The 19,196-nt window shown below is 41.7% G+C and overlaps 1 protein-coding gene and 2 long non-coding RNA genes across 4 annotated transcripts in view; 1 reads left to right on the top strand and 2 right to left on the bottom strand.

Annotated features, from left to right (window-relative positions):
• The first annotated feature begins 398 nt into the window (after window positions 1–398).
• On the top strand, window positions 399–1,072 carry LOC103473116 (uncharacterized). Its single transcript, XR_534974.2, has 2 exons — window positions 399–925; window positions 1,001–1,072. It is a non-coding gene; the product is annotated as an uncharacterized LOC103473116 (long non-coding RNA).
• Window positions 1,073–1,880: 808 nt separating this feature from the next.
• LOC103473117 (uncharacterized) lies at window positions 1,881–3,416 on the bottom strand. Its single transcript, XR_001777136.1, has 3 exons — window positions 3,378–3,416; window positions 3,104–3,255; window positions 1,881–3,015 (listed from the first exon to the last, which is right to left on the bottom strand). It is a non-coding gene; the product is annotated as an uncharacterized LOC103473117 (long non-coding RNA).
• A 6,441-nt stretch (window positions 3,417–9,857) lies between these two features.
• Window positions 9,858–19,196, bottom strand: part of psmb7 (proteasome 20S subunit beta 7) — an 11,270-nt gene continuing 1,931 nt past the window's right edge. Inside the window, exons 3-9 of one of the 2 annotated variants that reach the window (XM_017308037.1) lie at window positions 17,046–17,143; window positions 16,775–16,915; window positions 13,877–13,992; window positions 12,149–12,207; window positions 11,903–12,054; window positions 11,520–11,546; window positions 9,858–10,056 (exon numbers count right to left, since the gene is read on the bottom strand). In XM_017308037.1, the coding sequence (XP_017163526.1) occupies window positions 9,945–10,056; window positions 11,520–11,546; window positions 11,903–12,054; window positions 12,149–12,207; window positions 13,877–13,992; window positions 16,775–16,915; window positions 17,046–17,143 (705 nt within the window). In that variant the 3' untranslated portion in view covers window positions 9,858–9,944. The remainder of the gene's footprint in view (window positions 10,057–11,519; window positions 11,547–11,902; window positions 12,055–12,148; window positions 12,208–13,876; window positions 13,993–16,774; window positions 16,916–17,045; window positions 17,144–19,196) is intronic. The other variant, XM_008423080.2, reaches the window with a different exon arrangement.

Below are 19,196 nucleotides of genomic sequence, written 5' to 3'. Positions count from 1 at the left end.
ACTGCAAAAAATGTTTTGGTTTCTGTGTTCATTACTTCTGTCAGTTCTTGCAGTTCTCCACAAAATAGCGACAAAGAGCACGGTTGACGGAGTTGGCTGCTGCAGGTGTGCACATAATCTAGCCTAGTGACGAAAACATCAAATATCTTTATTGTCAAATCAGTCTATGACATAAAAGAAAACCTTAAACAAAAGGGAAAAGAACGTCAGAGCTCGAAAACCAGTGCAGAACAATATCTCCAGGAGCAAAATTGTCAAAAGGATTTTCTTTACAGAAAAGAAGGTCGGACGCAAAAGGTGGTTGGCATAAACTGGTTTGTGACTGGACTGGAAAGGCAACTCTGGTAGAAAATGACAATGATGATATGGATTTGACTAAATAGAGGCAAGTTCTTAGTGGAAGAGAGAGAGAGAAAGTGTTATGATTCATGTCCTGTCCATGCTGTGTTAAGCACTCATTCAGTTCACCTGCCACGCCTGATTGCTTACCTGTTCCACCTGGGCCTTGCCCTACTTAAACACCCCTCAGCCTCTGCTTCCCTGCCAGATTATCGACAGCCACGAGCCAGTAGAGATCCAGCGTTTCCTGCCAAGCCTTCTGTGTTTCTTCGACCCCTCCTTCTGACCACGGATTTACCCCTCCTGCCAAGCCCTTCACGGATCCCTTCTATTCTGGATTTCTGGACCCTGACCCAAGCTCTGCCTCACGACCACCGATTACTGCCTGCCCCTCTAAGCTAAGTCTGCTCTCTGTCCTCCTGTGTATGACCTCTGCCTGTTTTTCGACAAAGTCTCTGGGTGCTGCATCTCGGATCTCCCCGTGGAGATCTTCCTTGCCTCCACAGAAGCCTGTTCCTCTGGTTTCCTGCATCTCCCTGTCATCAGACCCTCTGTTCCTCTGCTCCACCCGTCCACTGCTCTACAGGTCAGTTAAGCTGAACATTTCTAAGCTACCCCTCCTTTGTCCGTGCTTCACCAGTCTTCTCCCCTCTCTCCTCAGTGCTGTGTTTGATGACCTCTCCCTTAGCTGAAACCAGTATCTGAAAAAATAAACTTTGTTTTCCTTTTTATACTCCTGTGTGTGGTTGAATTTCCGGGTCCCCTCTGAGTACCCTTACAGAAAGAGGCAGATTCTGGTGAGAAAATAACAGTTTGGTTGAGACGCAGGTTAGTAAAAGAGCTTTGGAAGAAAACGGTTCAGATGAAGCGATTCCTGTAATCTGCAAGAAGATTGTTAGAGAGAAATTTAAAGTAATTCTTAAATTTAAAGATGATTCAGCTTGGTCCACAGTAGCACTGAGAACTCAAAGATTGGAGATATTTCTTAAGTAGAACTCTTAAAGATGGGAGTGTAATGATCATTTGTAAAACAAAAGAACAAAAAAAAAACAAAGCTTTGAATATTGAGAATAGGCCTAGCTGTTGAAAAACTGCGAGAGAAAAGGATTTTAGGATAGAAGAAAGTAATGAGAGGAGTGATATTAATACTTGTAAATGAAGACCTAGAAAAGATTTAAAAGAACATTAGGTGAATCAGATAAATATATTGTTGAAAACAATAGATGGTGAAATAGTTGAAAGTTAATCTATAATAGAATTTCAAGAAAATGTACTTCCAGAGAGGGTTAAGATAGCTTAGGCCGTACATCCCTCCTCCACTCCGATGTTACAAGTGTCAAATATATGGGCACATGGCAGCAGTGTGTAAAGACAGCAAAGGTGTCCAAAATGTGGTGATCATAGATATGAAGAGTGTGGTGACAATGTTCAAGATAAATGTTGTACAGCATAGGTTGACGTTTGGGTAGGGTGTGAAGTTAGAACGCTATTATATGAGGGGCCGTTTAGGACAAAAACTATGTTTTGTCTCTCACACACTACTAAAACCTCATACACACACACACAATATATTAAAATTGCACATATATACTACTAAAATATCACACACATATACAATTTTTCTCTCACACGCTTACACCAAATACAAAAATTGCGCATATACACTTCTAACATGTCACACACACAATTTTTTTTCTCACATCATACATAAGACTAAGATTGCACATATAAACTAATAAAATATAGACTCTAACGCTAATTTCGGCCAGCCGTTCTCTACTGCTCCCTTCTCAAATGCTAGGAGGTTCACTTAGGGCTCTACTCCGGCTTTAGAGCCGGAGTAAGCGGCCGTATAAACGACTTTAGAACCGGTGTAAGTGGCCTTAGAACCGGCGTTATCCACCTTATTCCTGGGAGGCTTAATGAGGAAACAATTATGGGTCTTATTTCCGGCGCCCACTGGAAGTAGCAGTATTTCATTGTAATTTCTAGTTTATTTTACTAGTCTACATTCATGACAGAAGTTACGGCTCTCTTTTCGGTTATAATACAATATTTAGTCAAACTACTTTACGGACACACCGTCTGCTATCAGAGTTAAGTTTTGTAACGGAATGACCGTGAATTAGCAGCGCTGCTAGCAGAAGTATCTTGAAGTCTTCATGCTTAGAGGTGGGTAGGAGTTGGATACCAAGAGATTCGGCAAGACCACGGTCCATGAACTCAGCGTCTGCTCCTGAATCAATAAAGACAGATAGGTGCTTGGTAAGACAGTCAGCTTGGAGAATGGCCTGAACAGAGAAAGAAGAGGATTTTAATCTCTTTTGACTCAGCAGGAGCCTCTTACCTCCTACTGAGCCTGGCCTTTTGCTGGACACAGACGAAGTAGGTGACCCTCTCCACCACAATAGAAACAAAGGCCTCTCTTAAGTCTCCGCTCTCTCTCTTGTGGGGATAAGCGTGATTGACCAATCTGCATAGGCTCCTCCGCCGGAGAGGTGGGAGATGAGCTCAAAGGTGGGGCTGAGACTGATGGCTGTGGCCTGGGAACAGGTTCAACTTGGTAAGTACGACTGAAAGAACCCCTCTCCAACCTTCTCTCATGAAGCCTCATGTCGATCCTTGCGGCCAGAGTCTCCAGTTCCTCCAGATTCTTGGGAGCATCCCGAGTAGACCCTAGTAGAAAGCGTCACAGAGTGCCTCATCGTTCCAGTCACTTCCTGAAGAAAGAGCGTGAAAGTCAATTATGTACTCTGTGACTCACCTCCTGCCTTGTTTGAGTTTGAGCAAACCACGTGTAGCCTCCCTCGCAGGCAGAACTGGATGGAAGACCCTGATTAGCTCCTTGGAAAAGTCCTTGAACTGATAACAAATGAGGGAGTCCTTCTGCCACTCAGCAGTACCCCATAACTTGGCCTTCCCAGAGAGAAGGGAAATAGCATATGCTACTTTAGCACATTCAGTAGGGAAAGATGATGGTTGAAGTTCAAAGACAATCTCACACTGAGTAATGAAAGGACAACATTGACTCTGCTCACCCTTAAACACCTCCGGAGGCGACAGACGGGGCTCATAAGGGACTCAGAGGGGACCCGGAAATTCAACCACACACAGGAGTATACGAAAGGAAAAAAGTTTATTTTCAGATACTGGTCTCTGCTCAGGGAGAGGTCATCAAACACAGCACTGGGGAGAGAGGGGAGAAGGCTGGTGATGCACAGATAAAGGAGGGGTATCTTAGAAATGTTCAGCTTAACTGACCTGTAGAGCAGACGGGTGGAGCAGAGGAACAGAGGGTCTGACGACAGGGTGATGCAGGAAACAGGCTTCTGTGGAAGCAATGAATATCGCCACGAGGAGATCCAAAACGCAACACCCAGGGACTTTGTCGATGATAAGGCAGAGGTCATACACAGGAGGACAGAGAGAGAAAACTTGGCTTAGAGGGGCAGGTGATAATCGGTGGTCGTGAGGCAGAGCTTGGGTCAGGGTCCAGAAATCCAGAATAGAAGGGATCCGTGAATGAACCTCACCGCACGTCACTGGTATCCATGTAGACTACACCTGGCATCTTTAGCAATAATGACATAGAGAGCTGCTTTTATGTTTTTATTTTCCTATTTTTATCTTACGTTGTCCAGACTGTGTTAAATTTGAAGTGTAAAGTCAGGAAGGTACGTATATGACAGAAAACTGGAGCTGTAACTATTTTGGAAGAATTCTTTGTCCCACAGTTTGACCTCACTGATTTCGAGGTTTTCAACTCCTGTGGTTAGATATTACAGCCTTTCTGACAATGTGTAGCTGTCTATAGTTTTTTCTAACATGCAGCTGAGGCCTTGGAGACCAATTCTACACCTTGAGTTCACACTCTACAGTGTGTGACATTTGTAACCGTAGAAGTGCTATGTAAGACTACATAGCACTTCTAAATGTAGCGCAAGTGATTTCTCCCAACCCTGATCCCTGATAGCTTGATCCATGAGACTCACTGTGTTTCACACATTGCTGCTGAGCCATTTTAACTTTAGAACATTAAACTCTTACTCAGATGATGGAAAGTTATTGATGAACTGAGATGTGGGACAATTCCATCCAGATGAGATGGGTTTCATTTTCATCAGTGTGTGTGGTTGTTTTCTAGTTTTTATGTAAAATCCGTTTTGCATATTGGAACAAAAATGAGCCACAACTTACCCTGAGAATCAGTCAGGGAAAATGTACACCGTCCTCTCTGCTGTTACTAAAACATCGCTCCTGTTAGCGATTGCCTTTGGCTTTACTTTTCTCTTTATCACACAGATACTGGATCCACAGGTGTGTTAAACAAGCATCCAGGTTCAAACCATCCCTCTGGCAGACATGAGGAACAGAGGGTATGTTCTAACCTCTCCTATCTCCATGCCTATCTATGACTGAGAAACTTGACCAAAAAAAACTTGGTCAAAAAACCCCCCCAAAAAACAAAGCAATATTTGGATTCATGTAACAGGTCAAAGCAAGTCAATTGCTATTTTGACTTGCGGGATTGTGGGAAATTTAACTGAGGCAGAAAAACTTTTTTTTTCAAGGTGTTGAAATTGTAGTGAAGTACATATGATATAAACAATATTGGTAAATATTAGTAGCAGGTCATAACAGCAATATTAAAACTGGATATTGATATCTGCTTTTATTTTCATTTTTATTTTTTGTGAGTGGAACAAAGATATTTGTTTTTTATTTTCTTTAGAGATATCATGATTTTGAAACAAATGTTTTCTTCTCAGGGGGGATGGCAGAGTGCTCCTTATGAATTTATTATTACTTTTTTTCTCTCTACAGCCATACATAATCAGACGTGGTTCTTTTGGAGTAACAGCTGAATGTAATCATACCTTTAATTAGATTAATCATAGCAGGAGGAATTGCCTTTAAAACTATTAAATTGAATGTGCATTTTAATGTCGATCCATCCATCCATTTTCTTCCGCTTATCCGGGGTCGAGGCGCGGGGGCAGCAGCTTCAGAAGGGAGGCCCAGACTTCCCTCTCCCCAGCCACTTCTTCCAGCTCCTCCGGGGGAATCCCAAGGCGTTCCCAGGCCAGCCGAGAGACGTAATCCCTCCAGCGTGTCCTGGGTCTTCCCCRAGGTCTCCTCCCGGTGGGACGTGCCCGGAACACCTCACCAGGGAGGCGTCCAGGAGGCATCCTTACCAGATGCCCGAGCCACCTCAACTGGCTCCTCTCGACGTGGAGGAGCAGCGGCTCTACTCTGAGTCCCTCCCGGATGACCGAGCTTCTCACCCTATCTCTAAGGGAGAGCCCAGCCACCCTGCTGAGGAAACCCATTTCGGCCGCTTGTATCCGGGATCTCGTTCTTTCGGTCATGACCCAAAACTCATGACCATAGATGAGGGTGGGAATGTAGATCAACCGGTAAATTGAGAGCTTTGCTTTTTGACTCAGCTCTCTCTTCACCACGACGGACCGGTACAGCGCCCGCTTCACGGCAGACGCTGCCCCAATCCGCCTGTCGATCTCCAGCTCCCTTCTTCCCTCATTCGTGAACAAGATCCCCAGATACTTAAACTCCTCCACTTGAGGCAGGACGTCCCCCCTGACCCGGAGAAGGCCCTCTACCCTTTTCCGGCTCAAGACCATGGCCTCGGAYTTGGAGGCACTGAGCCTCATCCTGGCCGCTTCACACTCGGCTGCGAACCGTTCCGGTGAGAGCTGCAGATCACGTTCCAATGAAGCCAACAGGACCACATCATCCGCAAAAAGCAGAGATGCGATCCTAAGGCCACCAAAACGGATCCCCTCAACACCTCGGCTGCGCCTAGAAATTYTGTCCATAAAAGTAATGAACAGAATCGGTGACAAAGGGCAGCCTTGGCGGAGTCCAACTCTCACCGGAAATGAGTCCGACTTACTGCCGGCAATGCGGACCAGACTCTGACACCGGTCATACAGGGACCTGACAGCCCGTATCAAAGGGCCCGGTACCCCATACTCCCGGAGTACCCCCCAAAGGGCCTCCCGAGGGACACGGTCGAACGCCTTCTCCAAGTCCACAAAACACATGTAGACTGGTTGGGCGAACTCCCATGCACCCTCCAGGATCCCGCTGAGGGTGTAGAGCTGGTCCAGCGTTCCACGACCAGGACGAAAACCACACTGCTCTTCCACACTGCTTAATGTCTATTTTTTTAAAATAAAATCATCATAGTTGCCATTGGAAATGTGGCAATCCTCACAGGATTTGCCCAACCGGAGTTCACCCAACCGGTGTATGTTGTAAAAACATAATCTGTTTCAAATGTAAAGCACTGAAATAATTTTTGTTTTTCTCTACCAAACGTGAAAATACATAGAATTTTGCTCTGTGTTAAACAAGTCATAAAAAACCCTTTTGAACAGCCAAATATCTCCAGCAATGACTTTGGGAAACAAAAGTGCCTATACTGTAGGTTTAAAATCCTTTTTTTGTTGTAGTTGTGCCTTTTAGCATCACAAATGCCTAAATAGATCCAATGTGAATGTGAATTCGAACCCTTGTTCGCTTTGACTGAGTACACACTTCATAAAGGGGCAGTGATCAGGTCCTACTCACAGTGAGAAAATGTGCTTCTTGATTTTCTGGCAGGATTTTGTGTCATTGACTCACTGGCTTCATCTGTCTCTAGATGGCTGCACTACAGAGTCCATTTTATGGGGACAAAATGGACCTTTTGTCCCTTTGTCAAAAGATTGAGCAGTGTGACAACCCTCCACTCCCATCTGACCATTACTCCAAGAAGGTAAACTACTTTGTCTAATAGCCAACTTGTCTTCCATTTTTCTTTCAACGGTGATTATTCAAGTAGGTGTGGTTTGAGACGTGTTCACAGGATTTGTACATTACAGATTTTAGTCTCTGCTGCTAAATACAAATGGTGTCCGACACAGTGGACCATGGTCCAGATCCAGCCCTGATTTCTTTATTACTCAAATTAGTTATTAGGTTCTGAGAAAATCACATTTTAACCCATGCATTTATTCTAGCATTTTTTGTAAAATATGTTAGAGGATGCTCCTGTTCTGGACAGCACACTAACTGTGATAATTATGACAGCAGGAGATGGGATGGGATAAAAAGCTGCTTCCTTAATTATATTAACATTTCTTTCTTTCTGTCTTTCACCATTGTCTTTTGATGTATTTTGTATGTAACTTCCTTATATTTACTCATTTAGAACTCTCTGAATCATTGTGTGTATGAATGGTTTTGTACACATAAACTTGTCATGTGATGTTTCAAAAGGGAAAAACTGAGAACTGGCAGGTCTTCACTCAGACTGAACAAACTCCTCTGTGTTTACTCTGTTGGTTTTTATCTGTTAGTTTAAATCTCAGTGGGAAGCTTTAAAACAGAATCCTGGGTACTTTTGAAAAAACTGGATCAGCTGATTCTCGCTACTTTAAGCTGCAGACCCCGCTCAAAGAGTGCTGTCTTTTCTTAGTGGTGTTTTTACATATACTTAGCTGTTTGTAACTCATTTCAGTGAAAAAAAATTGACAAATTGGTTTATAACATTATTATAATAGATAAATTTGTTGAAAATGTCCTTTGAAGTGAAACAGGATTTTTTTTCTGGTGTAAAATACAGTTCTCCGTTATTGACAAGAAAAGATGATGAATCCCACCTTATCCCCAGCTGCGTGACCTGGTCAGCATGTGCATCATCCCAGACCCAGTCCAGAGGCCTGACATTGCCTTCGTGCTACAGATAGCCAAACAAATGCACATGTGGACATCCATCACCTGAGCGCCACCTGGAGCCCACTCTGCCCATCTGTGGAACTTGGCTGCAGCTTCAGAAACCAACCTTGGCTTCCATTTCTCAAAGTCTAAGAGATGTGCTTTAGTGCACCAAGATGTTTTTCTGTGAATACTTCCAATCCATTTGTCATGACTGTGGTAAAGAAATACAGTAGCAGAATTAGCATTCAGCAGGTGAGTTTTTCTATGGCTGGTGTCTGATCCTGTAGAAATGTTTGTTCCTCTCATCATACCTTACAGTCATTAGACTTAAGTTCTAACAACTGAACAAATGATTGGTTCCAAATGAAGTGCGTCCCAGTGAGTCATACTTAAAGACTGTGAGCACAGACCCAATGATCCGATGTTCTGTTATTTCTTATTCCCACTTTCTTCAGATAACCACTTCAATCTTACATTGTTGAACAGTTAATGGTGCAGTCTGTAACTTTTTATTTAAAAAATAATTTTTACATATTTAAGACTTTTACCATAACAGTATGAGATAATCAGAAAAAAATTCATCTCTTCCACCTCTTCCCAGAGCTATTATTTTCATCAGACAGCAACAACAACCAATTGGAGCCAGGAGTGTCTTAGCGCTGTCAATCATCCTCAAGTACTCCCTGCTAAATGTGCTAATGGCAGAGAAACAACTCACCATTACAGGAAAACAGTTCAGGGGGAGGATTAAGCAGTACAAGAGATTGTGAATGACAGTGCTAAGACCCGCCTCCTGGCTCTGATTGGTTGTTTCTTGGTAGCACAGGGAGAAGGCAAAGGAGCTCAAGTTTTTTTCAGATTATCTCTCATGCTATACTGTCATGGCACAGTGAGTTTCAACAAATATGTAAAAAGATAGTTTTTATTAAAAAGTTACATACTGCAGCTTCAGTGCCATTTTAAAACCTTTTCAATACATTTGGTCCAAAAGTTATTCAAATTGGATTAGTAGGGAGGCTTGTGAAGCCACCCAGTGAACCGTTTATAAGTGATGACTTTTGTGCTCAAAAACAGCTCAAACAGCAGAGAAAATCCAGCCCCATGCTTAGGAAGAATTCAACATTTTCAGGTTTAAGAATTTAGTTTCTATGGACAACAGATCCTGCCAAAATTGAGAACCAATATAAAAATAAATGGCTTGATAAAGTGAGTAATGTGCCAAACACTTCATCCAAATTATAAAATACAAGGATTGTCAGAACTGATTTGATTATACAATGTGATTTACTGTATCAACTCATCACTTAATTTTCCAATCTTAGTTTAACTAGTTTCCTCAGTTCATTTAGTTTCTCATTTTGCATTTAATAAATTTTTCATACTCTGTATTTTCTTCATACACTGATGTCGTTTCTCTAATATTGCCTCTTTGCATTTTCTCCCTTATTTTCTCCGTCTGTCCATTTATTTAGATTCTATTATTTCCTATTGTTCTTTTTCTTCCAAGTTATTTTCCTCAAAATTAAGAAAGTGATGCAATTTATTTCAGCTTGATTTAATAAAAATGCCAATTACAATTTGTTTTTAGCAGTATGCTTTGAAGAGTGAGAATGAATAAGCAAAATATTTCACTTATGTATCACTAAACTGAACTGGATTCAGCCTTTGTCTTTCATTTTCAATCTGAATTATTCATTATTGAAAATCTCTTAAAAGTACTGCCAACTGGTAATATGTGTTCGTTTGTTGAACCAAAATGTTGATCTTGATACAAAAAAAAAAAAAAAAAAAGAATCTGTCAACTCAAAACTTTATTGTTGACCATGGACATAATGTGTGTCAGGTGTTCTAAAGGGGAGAGGTACATAAAAAAAAACATTTTAGGAAGTGTCCATGGTTTGGATGGACTCCTCCACCACCTGCAGGTCCAGCGGGGTTACACACTTCGATAACACAGCAGTTGTTCCTCTTTTGTACTTGTAATCACCGGTTCTGCATTGAGAAAAAGAACAAGATAAAGTATAAATCCTTATTCATTATGTGTGGACCACATCAAGAACAAAGACAAATTCAAATCCATGGTTCATTTGCACACAACAAGAACCATCAGCCTACAGACAAGCCATGCATGCTAGCTATTAGGGATGCTCCGATCAGGTTTTTTGCAGTCGATTCCAATCACCCATAAGGGCTGATGACTGCTGATCATCGATCACTGCCGATCACCTGGATTGGCTGTTCATTTTTTTGCTTTAAGTATAAATGCTACCATGTGATTTGGAACAATGATCTGGCAATAATTTAGACATAAAACATGCTAAATACTTGCAGGAACAATACAGCAAGTATTCAGTCAAAAGGACAACCGAACAATCTGCAAGCAGTAAAATAATATTTAACACTAAGGCTCAACAGCCTAAACTATACACAAGTCAAGTAAATCTCACAACACTGTCATTCACTTTTCAAGTGAAAAAGAAAAACATTCCAAGTCAAATGTAGGTTGCATTCAAATAAACAATCCTAATGTACTAAATCAAAACTTCCTGGGAGCATGGCTAATTGTTTTGTGCTGCTCTGATTGGTTGTTTCTGACCGAGCTGTATAATTCTGCAGAACACAAGGAGGAGGAAGAGGAGCTCGATTATTTTTCTTCAGATATTTTCTGTCTCATGTGACGACACAACAAAAGTTTTAATGCTAATGTAAAAACTTGTTTTAAAAGTTACATGGTGCAGCTTTAAGAAGCTGTTCAATATAAGAGTCCACCGTCTGATGGAGGTTGGACGGCGCTACATCTGTGAAATATCAATAGTGCATAGGCTAACAGCGGAGGGCAGAATCCAGCATCTTCTACCACTAGCCAGATGACTTTATTTTTTGGGTTGTTTATTTAGCTTTCTGACTGTAATGCATATCTGGGTGAGTGTTGGAAACTGCGCTGCTTTACCTGCTGTCTGATTGTTCCGGATGTCTTTTTACCTGCAGTGAGCCTCCATAACTCACCATATTCTTATAAGTGTTTGTTTTTTAAATTATTTTAAATTATTATTAAATTCATTATCCTGATTTTGATGCACTTCCCCAAGGTATTTTTTTGTCTCAAGATGCAAACTTCCCCATTCACTCTCAGAGAGTTATAGTTGAATAACACATTGCTTAGGATTTGCTGCTGCGTACTTGCGCAGTGTGAAGGAACTGGGGAGATACACTGCATACAAATTCCTCTGCAGGCTGCAAAGTGAGTTACAGATGATCGGTTTTTGTGATCGACGACGAGAGTGATTAGCGATCACATACTTTTTCATGAAAATCGGCCGATTATGATCGGTGGCTGATTGATCGGCACATCTCTTCTAGCTATACAAAGTTGGTAAGAGCTGGTTAGTAGAGAACTCTGACAAGTTATGGTGGCTGGTAAGTCAGTTTGCACTAAAACACTCCATCTTACTTACAACTGCAAGGCCTCAAGCTCAATTAGTCTTCAGGGAGAACAAGCAATAAAACAAGTTGTCAGCCAAGGTTCAGAGACAGATGCAATAAAACTGCTTTTTAGGACACATGATGCAAGACACGTGATGCACTGTTTTCATGGTGAGACAAATTGTAACATGAGTAATGCCACAACAAGCATGCACTAGTGAAATGGGATTAATCTGGTGCATCCCATTACACTAGTGGGATGCACTAGCCCACTAGTGTAATGGGCTCTAGAGCCAGCAGTCTCTAGGGCTGTTTTAAGACATGTTTATAAAGTAACATGTAGCAAACTGACAAGTCAGTCTGAAGCTGCCAGGACGTATCCAATTGAAGATTCAGATGTTGCAGTAGTTCTCACCTGACCCCCTTCTTGTTGGCCTCATCGTGTGGTCTAATGTAGTCCACGTTGCCCTTGGTGATGACGGTGAGGTCAATGTTACTGCCAGAACCCAGGTCGTTAAAGATGCCTGCAGCGATGGCGTCACGCACCAGAAGCTTGGCTTCCTCCTCCTAATAGGAAGCAGCAACATGGAAGCTCAGGTGAAGCGTCATGGTTACTGAACTGATGTTAAACTGAGCAGATCAACAGCAGTGACTGGCTCACCTCCAGGTCTGGCTTGTAGCGATCTTCAAAAATAGCCATGGCAGCCAGGGAGCCAGAGCCTTAAGAAGAGTGAGACTTGGGTCACTGACCTAACACTGTCCTAACCTCAGTAACCATAATGCTTTGGGTTACCGGGGTTTGAAAGACCAACTCCAAGGCAGAAATAAGACTGCTTCGTTATTGACAGACAATGTGGTACAGATTTACTTAAAGAAGTAACAACAAGCCTCAGGGAGAAGAGACTGCTGCTGCAGAAAGGTGCAATTAATAAAGAACGTTGAAGTGTCTTCCAAAAAACTACATCAGGACAGAAAAAAGCATAGTAGCAAGTACCAGGCAGAAAGAATAAACTGAGTAGTATTTCTAAACATAGTTTTTATTGAACTTGAACTTAACCCACACATTTTTTGTGTACTTCTACTGAATGTGATTAGTATTTCTTGATTTTGTAGTGAGTCAAGCAGTTCTTCTCATCCTGTTGACTTTGTCTTAACCTGCACAGGACAAAATAAACCTACCGTATTTTCCGCACTATAAGGCGCACCTTCAATGAATGGCCCATTTTAAAACTTTTTTTATATATAAGGCGCACCGCATTATAAGGCACATAGAATGCTACAGTAGAGGCTGGAGTTACGTTATGCATCCAGTAGATGGAGCTGCACTAAAGGTTGAATGTCTAAAGCCACTTTGTTGACCTAAAGAATGTAAACAAAACAGTCCGACTCTGGTCGGCGAGGAGAGCCGACCGCGACAGGGCCGGGGCGTGGCCGGACGATGGTCACTCTTCTCCGTTTGCGTACAGCATGTTTGTGGAGAACGTGGTGCTAAATGACCTGCAGACGACCTGATTCTAGACGGTCGGTAGGTAGATAGGTCAGTCAAACTTTATTAACAAACCAGCGTTATGACAACTATCCCAGCATGCACCGCGCKCTTCTTCTTCTACGGGCGAAAATGAAGTCGGCGGCTGCTTACCGTAGTTGCTAGACCTGTTGTGGCTCAATATTGGTCCATATATAAGGCGCACTGTCGGCTTTTGAGGAAATTGAAGGTTTTTAGGTGCGCCTTATAGTGCGGAAAATACGGTAATCTGAATCTGAACCTCTACCTGGTTTAGAAAATAAAACCATGAAATGAAAACTGATTGAAAATGATAGTAGCAATCTAATAAGGAAACGTCCATTTTACTGTATAAATTACTGACTCCAAAACAACGTCCGTTCAGTAGTTCGTCTTACTCTCTTCCACAGAAACAAGTGAGGATAAATGGAACAACAAAAACAATGTAAAAACAAAGAAATTAAACCAGGGGTGGAAATTAAAAATTTGTATTGTCAGACATTGAGCTTATTGAAGTCCAATGTCCATCAATAAAATCAACCAATGGGCTGTCGCGGTCGCTAAAAATTATATTTAATATACTTTTGTTGTTAAATTATGACAGCGCAAGGCCGCCAGATATGGACAGTAAATGCATCAGTCTGTAGCCCAGATGGTCAGTCCTCCCCTGGACAGATGTTGAAACTGAATGCAGCTTCTTTTTTTTCTCTGTTCAAATTGTCAACCCGCCACAGTGGCGAGTGCGTTGCTCCAATTTACACGCCACTTCATACTTTTACCTGCATTTGGCCAGTGGCGGGTGCTAATTTCCACCCCTGAATTAAACTATGGTTTGCATTTAAACTATCAGAAAAGCTAGAAGCTGTGTTAATGAGACAAACTGACCCATAGTGACGTAGGGCAGCTTGTCAGTGGAACCATGAGGGTAAATGCTATACAGGTGAGGTCCATTACAGTCCACTCCGCCAAGGACCAGAGCAGCGCCAATGTAGCCCTGATACCTGAAGATACATACACACACACACACACACACAAAAAACTGCTCACTCACAAGTTAAAAACCAGATAAATTAGACATTTACCAAAGTTAAACAAAAACAAAAAAAAAGAACTAGATATTTTACAGACTGATTGCAGTGTGATGCCATGAATAGCAGCTCCACCTCTTGGTTTCTGGCTGCCTGGGCAAAGAGCCCTACTGCTGAATGTGAAAGCAGGCATGTGCAGAACAAGCTCCATGAAAAGCAGAGAAGTGACAGTAAAAAGTAGAGCCGGGAACTCAAAGTTAATTTTGCTTTAATTATAGATTTTAATGTAAAATTTTTTAACACAATAATTTCTTTTACTTATATATTCACATGTTTCAGGCACAACTGCAAATCTGATGCACAAGCCACATCAGAAAACAGCAACGTACGGCTAAGCTGCTATTGGCTAAGTTGCTTAGCCAAGATTGGAGTCTTGGTTAAGGCTCCAAGACTGGATTTTGAATTTATGAACGCTGGAAAAGCTTACTGTTGTGTTGAAGTTGTGCTAATAGGAGTTAGCTTATCAGTGAAGCTATTCAAATCTAAAATCTCAATGCTAAACATGCAACAGCAGAATAAATGTCATGAATGCTAATGTGAGCGGTCACAGTTCTAAAGAAGTTCCATAAACGACCAGGAGTTCTTGAAACTCTGGAGAGGTGAATGGACAGAATAGAATTTTTTCCAGGGTTTGTACCGGTCATGGAAAACCTGGAAAGTCATAGCATTTCATTTCAGGTCATGGAAAGTCATGGAATTTGCAAATAAGGGCAAAAATGCTGTTTTTTTTCTGCGGTACGTGTGTTTCTGTGGTTCTGGTCTCTGACATGACCGCGTTTGGTCTCGTTTCGGTGTCGGCCCTTGAGGACTCTGGATTTTATTTCAAGACCAGTCAAGACCGTAACTGTGCAAGTGTCACTAAATTGCCAGCATACCGTCCAGTTTATTTGTTAACATCCTTGTTTTCACTGGAGGCAAAACATATACTGATTAAAATTCAAGCAATAACGCGACTTACTAATTACACGTTTATGTTGCCGCTGCCACGTATTGCCTCCCCCTTTAACTCGCATGCGGCGCTCCAAGACATGCCCAATGTTTGTTCTGGAGTGGGAGAAGATGTCCATCTAATCATCGGTAATAAGCGATGAGCATCAGGGAGTAATTTCTCATGATAGCAGACTACAGAAAGTATGACAACAGAGGTGATGAAGAAAATATCCAAGTTAATAGGGTTTTTTTATATCCCATAATTCTTCTTTGGTTCTCAAAACATTAGCCTTGCTAACAGTGGCTCTACGGTCCCACCAGAACCTGGAGCTGTGTCTGATCTCGTGTCTGTGGAGTTGGAGGCGGTAGAAATGCGATCTTCTTCGCCAGTTGCAACGATGACTGCGGATAATCCGTGCAGTACTGATCCTGCGCTTTGGATGAGTTTGTGTGGGCTTACTGGGGTGAGCAAGAAGCAGGGAGCTGTCAAAATATGGATATTAATTTTCAAGCATTGGAACAGGTTTACAAAAACGAAAAAAAATCAGAAACGACTCTTCTCCAGATGGCGTTTTGAAAACCAGTTCCAAGTGGTGAGTACCTCCAAACATACTGGTTTGCATGTCGTATTTTTAATGATGCTAAAAGTCAGCGCTGCTTGAAACTGGTTTCCTGACTGAAAACATGCAACAGAACGCTTTAAAGAGCAAGAAAACGGCAGAAGTCACAGAAAAGTGATGCACGCTCAACGTGAGCTTAAAAAAGTGCGACTAGCTTTATAATGCATTCACACAAAATGCGTTTTGAGCACCAAGTGCGTCTGATTTACTTTCAAAGTCTATGTGGAGGCGTTGTGGATTGTTGAGGGCTTCTAGCGCGGCCCGATTTGAAGCATTTCACTTGCAGAGCGTGTCTGACGCTATAGTTCAATTTGGTGGGGTTAGTCTGTCAGTCATACACTTTTCTTTCTCAACCTGTTGTTCGTGGGTCATGGACAATTATACTGAAGGTCATGGAGAGTCATGGATTTTTTTTTCCTAAATACCAGTGGGAGCCCTCTTTTTCACATTAAAAACTATAGATATCTTTTTTTCTTGAGCCCTTATGTCTATTTATTTAATAATTCAGTATCAAAAGGATTTTTTTTAATTGAAAAATTGCTTATATATATATATATATATATATATATATATATATATAAAATTCAGTCATGGCTCCATCAGACATGATGAGCCATCAGACATCAGAGGAGATGTCAGTGACTTATTCAGGCATTGGAGAGACTAGCCACTTATACTTAGAAGCGGCTACGTATGCTGTGTTTTAGAGAAATTATTGTTGATTATACAGAAGAGTTATCCATGTTGCAGTGGATTCAACATGTTGGTAACTTTTTATGAATTGTGTTATCCCAAAAAACCTATCTTTTTCCTACTACTTCCTGCCATCTTGTTCATTGTTTCGCTAGTAGTAACAACTGGTTGTTGATACCTTGTGTGATGTGAACAAAGTGTTTTCATTAAGCAAATTTATTTTTGTAACTTCAATTTGTGCAATTTTATGGTCAATAGAAACCCATCTACTGTCTAAACTTGTTCTAGCTTTTATCCAGCACTGATTCCTGCCACAAACAGCAGCAAATGTAAAGATGCAGTGGGTCTGCTTGAGTGATAAGATCTGGTAACCGAAGCTTTCTGGGCTAATAATGACAGTGGGTTAACAGTGAGGATGTTCATTACTCAGCAACACAAACACAGAGGCCTACCTGAAGAGCATCTGCTTGAGCATGCGGTTAGCAGTTGCCACACGTGGCAGTCTGCCTGTGGACAGGGAGTGCAGCTCCAGGTTGGATGAGATGATCTGAGTGGTCATCTCAGTGTCAGCAGCGGTTCCTGCACCGCAGCAGCTGGACAACAACACAAAGGAGCAGTAAGGAGGGGGTTCACTATTTCTGCTATAATATAGCAAAACCTCCATTCAGAGAGGCTACGTAATGCATAATTTAAGGATAAAGGAAGAGCTGAGCTGTCACTTACTAAATGTTGGGGGAGATATAGTGGATCTTGGAGCAATTTTTATCAGCCACCACCATGCCTTCAGTGGCTCTGGTGTCAGCACCAAGAACAACTCCATCCTGAACACAAAATCACATCATCATCTATGGAACTGCACGATGAGCTGCTCTCGGTTAGCTAATCCTCAAGCAATTTTTTGTGGATTCAGAATATCTCTGATCAGGCTCATTAGGTTTAAGCCAGCAGTTTAAGAGATGAGTCGAGTCTTTTTATTGTATGTTATTTACAAACAAATCCAATATGAATTAGTTGATGTAAAAGGTTGCAAACATTACATCATCATGTTGTAGAAAAAGAGGAACAAGAGCAGACAGAAAGCTCTGACCTGCAAATCCCCCTCTTTTCTTGATGCTGTCATACTTTTACGTTATTTTAATATGGAAACATGGCATAGCAACCAACAGTACACATTAATATAATCATGAATTTTCTGCTAGCATGGTTTATCAGTGCTCTTTCACCATGCAGTAACAGATACTAAACTAAAACCCATTAACAGTTTTGTTCACTTGTGATTCTTTTTGAATAAAAGTCGTAGGTAAAACAATGACAAAAGACATACACAGAGTTGTGGGAAGATGCTCCTGTTCTCCCATAAAGAAGATGCTGCTATAGTGTGAAATGAAGCACAAGGAGCCGAGCCAAAGCATACATGTCCCTCCACAAAAATCCCTAAATCAATATATAGTGAATTCATTATTGATTCTTGCCAGAAGAAGGAATTACACAATGAGATCAAATTACAGGAACTAGAGAATTATCATTTTTATGGATAAATTTGGATTACATAAAAAGTGTTATCTGGCTAATATTTACTACACGTTTTATTTCTTATAGTGTATGCTGTTTGATTGTTTTTTGTTCTTTTGTTTTTAATAAAATATAAAATTAAATATTGAAAAACAATATTGTTTTTCAGTTAATGCTTTTCTTCCTTGAACAGGTAAGATTAGGATAGGTTTATGTACTATACAAAGCATGCTCACAACTTTTTGTACAAAATCAGTCTTAGATAATTAGCCTGCTCCAGCTCTGCCTAATGATTACCTTTCAAAATGAGCCATTTTAGGGCCTCATTCACCCATTCTCACACGTTGATGGTGGTGCGCTACTAGATAGTAGCCACAGCTGCCCTGGGGCAGTCTGACAGAGGTGAGGCTGCGATGCAGCGACACCACCTGTTGGGCCTTAAAGCTGGCAAGGCAGGTGCAGTGACTTTCCCAGGGACACAATGACATAGGCGGCTGAACGGGAGTCGAACCATCAACCCGATAATAGTGTGATGAACTCCTGCTATCATCGCCACCATCTGGGTGAAGGTCATGGTAGGTAATGGGCCGGGTTTTACTGGAGTTTCTAGGTAACAGGCAGGGATTCACTAGGGTTGGTAGGTGAGTGGCAGTGTCTACCCATTTATGACAGAAGGTTTTTGAAACAGCTCATTTTAAAATACCATGGGGATGAGGAGCTGAGCTGAACTTAACTATGAGCAAAAAGTCTGATGGGTGAATCACTAGTATCAAAACATATGGGCTAGATTAGCAGTTCTCAACGTGGGCGGTAGCGCCCCCCCAGGGGGGCGTTCAGAGGACGGCAGGGGGCGCTGGCGGACATTTTTATTAAAGGGGGGCGCTGGGATACCTTTGGGGGGCGTTTGGTCGAAGGTAAAATTTACACCTTATATGCACAACAATACCAGTTTAGACATTGAGCAACTTGGTAAAACTGTATTGTGTAACATTAAATCATGCTKGGCTGCAACTGTATCAATGGCAGCTCTTCTTCTATTCAGTGATTGTAGCTTATTGGCGCAGCTCCGCYGTAACTAGCTTCACCGCATTGTCCCTTACACAGCGTTACACCGGCTGATGACGTTGCTGTGATTCACTTTGTCTTGTATTTATATGTTTTGGCAGTTCTGTGATCATGTCAAAGCAGCAACTTATATTAAAAAGTGTTTTATTGTCCGTCTGGATGCTGCCCGCTTCYATGGAAGGACAACAGAAAATCGCTCTTATAAACACGTAATTACTAAAATCACGATACCCCAATACACTGTGTATCCCTCTGAAAAATGAACCTATTTAAATAAAGAAATCCCTCCACGGGTGA

Source organism: Poecilia reticulata, linkage group LG12 (genome assembly GCF_000633615.1).
Source record: "Poecilia reticulata strain Guanapo linkage group LG12, Guppy_female_1.0+MT, whole genome shotgun sequence".
Taxonomy (NCBI): Eukaryota; Metazoa; Chordata; class Actinopteri; order Cyprinodontiformes; family Poeciliidae; genus Poecilia; species Poecilia reticulata.
Note: the sequence above shows the minus strand (reverse complement) of the source record. Positions and strands in the feature narration are given on the sequence as shown.